At 40.5% G+C, this 9,059-nt stretch overlaps 1 protein-coding gene across 1 annotated transcript in view; it reads right to left on the bottom strand.

The window, feature by feature from the left end:
* Positions 1–1,030: 1,030 nt before the first annotated feature.
* LOC107750672 (NUAK family SNF1-like kinase 2) overlaps positions 1,031–9,059 on the bottom strand; it is a 19,023-nt gene continuing 10,994 nt past the window's right edge. Inside the window, exons 4-6 of the mRNA XM_016566170.1 lie at positions 5,983–6,048; positions 5,149–5,401; positions 1,031–2,208 (exon numbers count right to left, since the gene is read on the bottom strand). Of these exons, the coding sequence (XP_016421656.1) occupies positions 1,214–2,208; positions 5,149–5,401; positions 5,983–6,048 (1,314 nt within the window). The 3' untranslated portion in view covers positions 1,031–1,213. The remainder of the gene's footprint in view (positions 2,209–5,148; positions 5,402–5,982; positions 6,049–9,059) is intronic.

Below are 9,059 nucleotides of genomic sequence, written 5' to 3'. Positions count from 1 at the left end.
GCCTTAATTACTTTCAAATTCATTAGTAAAGAAGCTGCAACACGGTTCTCGCATACTATCGAGTGTAAATGTCATTAATGGTTATCCAGAAGATTATGACGGGTACAGAAGAACCGACAGCCAGAGAGCATTTTCCACTTCATTTGTGCGGTTTTATTGGTCCACCGATTCAAAGAGACATCAAGACAGATAAATCAGGCACTTTGGCAAATAAACATGCATGAACTCGAACAAAATATGACACCAAACAGATGAAAAACACCTAATTACCCGGGTTATCTCAAGCCATGAAACTCCGAGCAGCCCTACAGACTGAAATACTGTATGAAGAGGTTAGATTTACTGATGAAGCCCAAACACCCCGCTACGACACTCAAATACCATTCCTTCCTCTTCTTAAATAGTATCACGCACACAGTTTTTAACATCCAGATGGCAAAAACAGTAAATCGCACCATTTCAACATATTTCTCAATTTGAGGAGAACTTTTAGTTTGCTCTTAAAGGTCACAGTGTATTTTACCATCCTAATAAACAGCGACGTGGAGGTCGTTCTTACCATTCAAATGTTCTTACCCTGAAACAGATGCAAAGCTAAAGTCTGGACTACATATAAAGTCATAAACAGACAGTAGTTTATTGTATCCGCGGCACCAGTATTCACCTTTGAAACGAACTAAATTCGCAACTTTATAATGAGTCATCTTTGGAATTTTTGATTAGCCAACGCCCTAAACAGTCATTTAAAAACCACAAACATTTCAAAGAATAACTAATCAGTTGTTCATCATTGGGAGCAAGGCAGCTGACGAAATAAAAGGCACTTTTCTCAAGCCTACCGTTTTGCATGCTGCAAATGCAACACACACTCCGGGTACCTCAGAATGAAATGCATGTCCTAAACGAGTCTGCCGCAAACCAGTGGTTCCCAATCCTGGTCCTGGAGAACCCCCAACACTCTCTAATCTGAGAAACACATTTGAGGTCTTGGAGTCTTCACTAATGAGCTGATGAGTTGAATCAGGTGTGTTTGAATAGGGAGACAGTGTGGGGGGTTCTCCAGGACCAGGATTGGGAACCACTGCTCTAAACCAAGGCATTGCTCCAGAACATTTCCAAGTACGTTCCTTGCTACCAACCAGGTTCCTTTTCCAAGCACAACTGGAGTTGCATCATCTCTGACAGATTCTGAACATCACAGTCCCTGTGCGTTTCAGCTAGCAGTTGCTCCCAAGGCTTGTTTGTAAGTCTGAGTGACGTTTTCACAGTCAGAAATTGAAAACACGCTATCGGACACTTCTGCGCGGTAGCAGGCCATGTCCATTTCCCAGTGTCCCTTGTACTGAGACCCTTCCCTCAAGTCAAGGAGATTGTCAGCGGACACGCATCCTCGCATCCTCCGTCCACCTGCTGGTCGCTCCATTGGGGCGACTGGAATCTCACGGTCAGGTAGGTCAAGTCTGTCGAAGGACTCCGAGGAGAGGATGCTATCCTCGCTGATCGCGCCGCTCGGTCGGGATCTGTTGACCACCGTGGGTGAGGAGGGTGCAAGCTGATCCAGCGAGCCGAATTCCTGCAGGCCGCCGGAAAACTTGCCGTGCCGTTTGAGGATGCCCTTGCGGTGTGGCTCTGGGTTCCCAAGAGTCTGTCCGGAGCTCTCCGGAGAAGAGGAATAATAGCCTGACTCGCCTTCCGAAGGCTTCTTCAGGATGCCTTTAGGAGGTGGAGGAAGGACAGACGGCGCCAAAGTGTTCGGGCTTTTCTCCTCCAAGGGTGTAGCCTGGGATTCACTGGGCACCTTCTGTTTCAAGCTGCCCCGCTTCTTCAGAATTCCTTTAGATGGGCGAGGAGCTTCCTGCATGCTCTGCGAGACGTTGTTTTCTTTGCGCGACCTGCGTATGGAGCGCTGTCGCTGGACCGGTTCTCCTCCGATGGCCCCGCCTGTCCGCAACAGGCAGCGCATCTTAGAGCTGCTCTCCAGAAGAGGGCGAGAGGTGCGGCGTAGCCAGTCCGCAATACGAGTCGGGCCACCGGTTTGACATGCAGCGGCCGTATGTCCTGGATCCTGATGCGCAGCTGCAGGTTCACTCTGAGCCAGTAGAGGGAGCTGATAGCCCCAGTTGAGCCACCAGTGACCCGTGATCTCCTCCAAAGTAGCTCTACGCACTGGGTTTACCATCAACATCCAGCGGATCAAACCACACGCATCTGTGGGGTGACAAAAAGGATTAGGATTGATGCTACAAATGTATGGCCTACAACAGGGGTGTCCAGTCCTGCCCCAGGAGGGCCACCTTCCAGCCGAGTTTAGCTCCAGCTCTAATTAAACTCACCCGAGCCAACTCACCAATGTCGTCAGGATCACTAGAGGCAGGTGTGTCGGAGCTAATCTCTGCAGGAAAGTGGCCCTCCAGGTGCAGGACTGGACACCCTTGGCCTACAACATCACAGAATTCAAAGCTGCATGCAAACCGACTGGTTTGTGGCTTCTGGAAGTCATCCTTTTTCAGTAAGAGTTAGCAACGTGAGGGACTGTTGGCAGTGCAAAGCGGGCGTGTCCAACAATGTAGCACAGTTTTATGTAACTATGCAAATGATCAGCAATGCAGTGTTTTGACTACTAATGGGAATGAAAGCATGGGAGCACAAACAGTGAACAGTATCCCGAAACTGCGTTTCCCAACCCTGTTCCTGGAGGCACGCCAAACTAGGGCAGTCAAAAAAATTTCGAATTTCGAATATTCGTCGAATTTAAAATAAAAATCCACATTCGAATGCAAAAACATTGTATTTTAATTTTAGGTGTGCGTTAAAGAGGCAGCCTTATCAGCGGCGCACGAGATGCGAAGACGATGTAAGTGTCATTGCATTTTAATGTTTTTGTTAGCCTAACGTATCCAGTTGAACCCACTAGATGCGGCGCTGCTGCGTTGTTCATTAAAAATATTGCGGGAAAAGAGAACATCAATGCGGAGAAGATCTTGTTTACAGCAAAACTGAAACCAAGCCATTCACACAGAACACATATTTTCACATTTTCTAGAGCAGTGGTCACCAACCTTTTTAGGCCCAAGATCCCTGACCTCGGCCTTTATGAAAGACAAGATCTACCTACTGAAGAATTGATAGAAAAAGACATCCCAGACTGTGCTTCAAATTTGAGGCCTTTTACTTAGTATTTTAATTAGTGATGCGCCGATCATAGCTGATTCAGAATTCAGATTTTCTTTTCTTTCTTTATTTCTTTTTTTAACTAGCATATTGGATTCTGATACTGATACTGATTTTTAAGCAAATTTATTTATTGTTTTTTTTTTTACTAGCAAATTGGATTCTGATACTGATTTTTAAGCAAATTTATTTATTGGCTATTTGCTTTATAACAAACAAACTGGCTTTAAACAAAAATATCTAGCCATTTGAAATTAGAGGCAACCACTGCATTTTAATCACGATCTGCAAGGGGCAGTTGTTTTTGATTTGATTTAGATTAATTTCAGGATTTAAAACAAAAACAGAATGGTCTGACTTTAGGTGTTATTTATTTATTTGCTACATAAAACATCTGCACGAAACAAAAACAGCAGGTCTGAATGAGACGCACTCTCTGACAGCAGGTGGCGCCTATGAACAGGGTTGCCAGGTTTTCGCAATAAAACTAGTCCAATCGCGTTTCGAGGAGGTTTCCCCTGTAAAAATTGCATTCCGGGGGTAAAATACACGTTTTTCGGCGGGGATCTTCAAGTAAAGGGACTAAATGTCACGTTATTGGGGTCGCTTCAACCCGCGGACATGAACAACAACCCGCGGCAACAGTGTTAAGTAGCCCAATTCCGCGGGAAAACCGCGGACTTGGCAACACTGCTTATGAACCGACTGCGTTTCCTTGGTTACCGCTGTAAACAAAGCAGAGCTGCGCTTTATACGGAGAAGAAAATGCCATTGCCATGGAAACTTTTCTCAAGACAGTACCCTTCAGTCATACATTAATATAACCCCATAAATGTAATGCATTTTTGTACTTATTTTACTGTTTTTTTCGGGATCTACTGGGACAGTGATAAGATCTACCAGTCGATCGCGATCGACGGGTTGGCGACCACTGTTCTAGAGGGACATCTATCACCGTTGCACTCGGATCTCGCACAAAGGAGTCGCATGTTTAGAAAGCCATGTAAAATTAATGCAAGTTTAACTTTGAAAAAAACATATATCGAGACATTATGGCGGGTTTTTTCCCATCCCACTGCATCTCATGTTTTTAAATGAAAAATGTACTCTGTGTGATTGGCTTTCCGCCCTTTGTATTAAACTATGCATACATACATGATGCTGTTTTGTTTATAGTTGTTTAAGCAACTTAATTATAATTGGTTTATAAACATTATTTTAAACATTATGCACTTTTTTTCACAGATAGTCGTTATCTTATGCTTTGAATAAACGTGCATTAGTAATATTTTGCTCAATGCGCCTTCTTGTGGCCTCAGGAGAGAAGCCAAAAGCTATTCTTCACCATAACTGAAATGATGCATTTTAAATTTGAATAGAAGTACAAAATTCAAATTTAGTTTTTCAGCCATTTTGACAGCCCTACACCAAACGGTCATATCTTTAACCAATCAAACACACCCGATTCAAATCATCAACTTGTTAGTAGAGACTCCAAGACCTGAAATGGGTAAAGGACACATCCAAAATGTGTACTGTTGGTGTCCCTCCAGGAACACTTCTTGGCAAGAATAGTTCATGTTGCTCTGGGCAGTTTACTCAGCCCTATGTAGGAACATAGCTAAAAATGATGCATGAAGAACCATGTGAGGAATTGGACCTCATCAAGCCACTACACCCAACAGCATGGTGACCAGCCAACCTCCGGCAATACAGTTGCTGCCGGTGTGAACTTGACAGTCCCAGGGGAACTCAAATTTATGAGACTGCCATGGTCAACAGACTGAAACCACGCAATTCATAATGTTATCTTCTAGGAATAGATAAGCTCCAGCTATAAAACTGCTACATGGTATGATTGAAAGAGCCAAGTCTGGACCTTCGACAAACACAGGAAACCAGTTTCATGTCTCGGTTTAAATATAGGGCAAACAGGTCACAAAAGGAGGTCTCGGTTTAATCTTTTAAGAGCCTCACCAGAAGGTTTGGTGGGTTTGCGGTAGTTTCCGGTGCTGATCTGCTGGACCAAGTTCTTGTGGTCTTGTCCATCGAAAGGCATGGCTCCATGAACCAGAGTGTACAGCAAGACGCCCAGAGACCAGCTGTCCACCTCCGGTCCTCTGTACGGCCTGCCGTTCACAATCTCGGGCGAAGCGTACAGAGGGCTGCCGCAGTACGTCTGCAGGAATTTATCACCCTGGTACAGGTTCGACAACCCGAAGTCAGCGATCTGAAAAACAGACAGTGGTTTCCATCAGTGCTTCTCATCTAGCGCCCGTTGGCCTTTCGCTGTGCAAGTTTTATAGCTGAAAGTAAATTTGTTCCGTTATCTCACGCAAGTTTCGATTGGGTGTTTGTTTTACAGCCTCTTTTGTAATAACGGCAGGTAAAACAGAAGTATCAGAGATAACGTTTCAAACAGACTATGAAAGAGAAAGCGGCTTACAATAGGGTTGTCTGATCCTGATCCTGGAGGGCACTGTCCTGCAGAGTTTATCTCCATTCCTAATGAAACTCAAAGCTAATCAAGGTCTTCAATCCTGGATCAGGTGTGTTTGGTGGCTCTCCAGGACCAGGATTGGGAACCACTGGTCTTCAAGATTACTAGAAGCATCCAGGCAAGTGTGTTTGGGGCTGGTTGGATCTAAACTCTGCAGAACGTCGCTCCTTTAGGAGCAGGATTGGACACTCCTGGTTTACAACATCAATTAAATAATAAAACATTTATTCTGCTGCCGATTCTTAAATGAGGTCCCATGAGCCAGTTGTAAAACCTTCACGATTTAAAAATGCATTCAGTCCCGAACTTACTTTTATATTGCAGTTATCGTCCAGCAAGATGTTCTCCAACTTCAGGTCACGATGAACAATCCCGTTCTGTTGAAAAACAGAGATATTTAGAAAACTACACCTGTTATATTTGGTGAAACAGATCTAATGACTTGGGGCCTGTTTACACCTGGTCATTTCATGCGTTTTCGCTGATCTGATTTGTTAAAACGTTTCCATTTACACTTGGCCGCATAAATGTGTCGTCGCAAAACGGATATAAATCCGATCTTCAATTCCCGCGCTATATTTAAAATTTAACGGAGTTCACGTCAACGAAATCAAAAGATAAGCGCTGCATTTGATTAATTATCAGCTCATTTCAAGATCAAAGACCGCAATAGGAGAGCGCGCGGCATCAGCACTGGAAAGATAAGTTTGTCTTACTACTTTTAATGACGATGATTGTGTGTTGAGCGTCTGCGTATTACTTTGTTTAATTCGCCGCAGTTTGCGCGTCGGCTTGCTGAAGAGATACTCAGCTACTCGTCCGCAGCGATGCGTGTTGCATTAGCGCAGTCTGACTAATGTCATATAGCCTATAACACGCTCACACGTTTATTATTTAAACGTTTTGGGAGGAGTAAAATTTGCATATGTGGTTTCAACAACCAGATGCATTTACACTTGTCGAGTTTCGTCTGGAATGCGGCCCAGACCACCTCCTGAAGTGGTTTGAGCGATCAGATTTATATCCGTGTCGAATGCGTTTCGGAAAACATTTACACCTGGTCTTTTCACGATCGGATAGCTATCCGATCAGACAAAACGCATGAGTGGAAAGGTGTAAACAGCCCCTTAGATTGACACACAGTTGGGTTAATACTCTGAGTTTTTATGTCGCTTGCCAACCAAACACAGGCTAATGAACGTTAAACGTCTGCCATCTATTTACATTGCCAGCTTTTATAATACTGCTATCCGTGTCATTTTATAAAAGCAATCACAGAGGGTTTCCCGCTTTATTAAATGATCCAGTGATCAACGACGTCTGGTGTTGGGAGGGAATTTGACTTTTTTAATTCCGGTTTCACTCTTGAACACTTTCGTAACGCAGACTAGATGACACGCACATCTCAAAATCCCCAGACTTTCCTCTGAGTGACAACACTGTGAAAGGGCTTCAGTGTGACGAGCTCTAAATAAGGGCACGGCGGGAGCATTTGGGTCACCGTCGGCGCTGGAATGTGTTTCTCAGCAGGAGGCGAAGCGCGTCTCCCTTCAGCTCATTTAACATCGCGACAAAAACACTGCGGCCACGCCTACAACTCCATGTCTCACGAGTAACCGTATTATCATGCTAAACACTGCATTTTAAACCAGAACCTGTCTGGTTTAGCACCTTCCTGGGTTTGTTTGTTCTTCACACGGTCTTGAAGTGTTGTTTTGTGCTCATCCATGCGGAGGGTAATGCGTGTTATGCAATCCTGCGTTCCCGCTCTCAGTGAGCTGCTGGGTTTCTGTCTGAACACTGCTGGAGACTTTGGCTAGTTCTCCAGACTCTGAGAAATGCTCACATGGCGTTTGACTAATGTTTAGTCTTGCTGATCTTTGCAGTTGACAGATACCCGTTAAGGCTTCTACAACAATAACAAGTGAAATACCGCAGAATACTGTCATTTGAGTATAATTTATATACGGTTATTTTTATTATTATTATTTTGAATTAGTAAATCAAAATTCAGTGTTTTAATTTTAGAATTTTAATTTTAGTTACATTTTATGCAATTTTTTTTTAAATTTTAAGTTAAAAGTTTTAAGTTGTAATTTTGTTGTGGTTTTGTCATTTATTTTTTCAGTCTTAGTTTTAGTACTTAAACTGAACAAAAATGTGAAATGTTGCAAAATAAATAACTGTTAAATTTTTATTTCATTTATCTCAGACATTAAATAGAAACTATAGCAGTGTTATTTTGCTTTTAATTGATATGTTGAATTAGTCTATTTTTATTTTTTCATTTTAATTTTAAGTTTGTAATTTTGTTGTTTTTAGCATTTTTTATATTTAAAAAAAAGTATAATTACAGTTGTCTTAGTATTTCAACTTAACAGAGGTATTTAAAAGTATTTATTAGTATTTATCAGAAGTATTTATTAGTATTTAAACTAAACAGAATTTAGAAATGTTGCCAAAAAAAGATAAGTGGAATAAAATCATTTCTTAACATTTTAATTTATTTCCGTAACCTCAGACATTAAAGAATAGAAATGACAGCAGTGTTATTTTAGTATCATTATTATGCTAATATAGTTTTTAGTTTAAGTTTTTATTTTTTTAAGTAATTTTGTTGTGCTTTTTTGTCATTTTTATTATTTGTCTATTTAGTTTTTAGTAATTTGTTTATCTGTTTTCTGTTTATATATATATATATATATATATATATATATACATATATTTTAATTTCAGTTATCTTTTATTTTATTTCAAGTAAAGAAAATGTTTTTAGTTTTAGTGATCGTTATAGTGCTTTCATGAAGCCGATAATTAAATATAAATATTTTTATAGCTGATGACCATTATGATGGCTGATATTATACGTCTGTTTTACTTTTTAATAATATTTAAAAAATATATTATAGCATCGAACCTTAAGCTTAAATCTGCTGAAATCAAACATCTAAATATTGTATTTTAAAACATTTTACAATAGGAAACAACTATACAGAAACAGAAAAAGTTACAATGTATCAAATGTTACAATGTACCAAAAGTTACAATGTACCAAATGTTACAATGTATCAAAAGTTACAATGTACCAAAACTTACAATGTACCAAAAGTTACAATGCATCAAAAGTTACTATTTCAGTTTTCTGTTTATATATATATATATATATATATATATATACATATATTTTAATTTCAGTTATCTTTTATTTTATTTCAAGTAAAGAAAATGTTTTTAGTTTTAGTGATCGTTATAGTGCTTTCATGAAGCCGATAATTAAATATAAATATTTTTATAGCTCATGACCATTATGATGGCTGATATTATACGTCTGTTTTACTTTATAATAATATTTTAAAAATATATTATAGCATTGAACCTTAAGCTTAAA

The sequence above is a fragment of the Sinocyclocheilus rhinocerous genome, unplaced genomic scaffold (assembly GCF_001515625.1).
Source record: "Sinocyclocheilus rhinocerous isolate Xijiao unplaced genomic scaffold, SAMN03320098_v1.1 scaffold302, whole genome shotgun sequence".
NCBI classification, from domain to species: domain Eukaryota; kingdom Metazoa; phylum Chordata; class Actinopteri; order Cypriniformes; family Cyprinidae; genus Sinocyclocheilus; species Sinocyclocheilus rhinocerous.
Note: the sequence above shows the minus strand (reverse complement) of the source record. Positions and strands in the feature narration are given on the sequence as shown.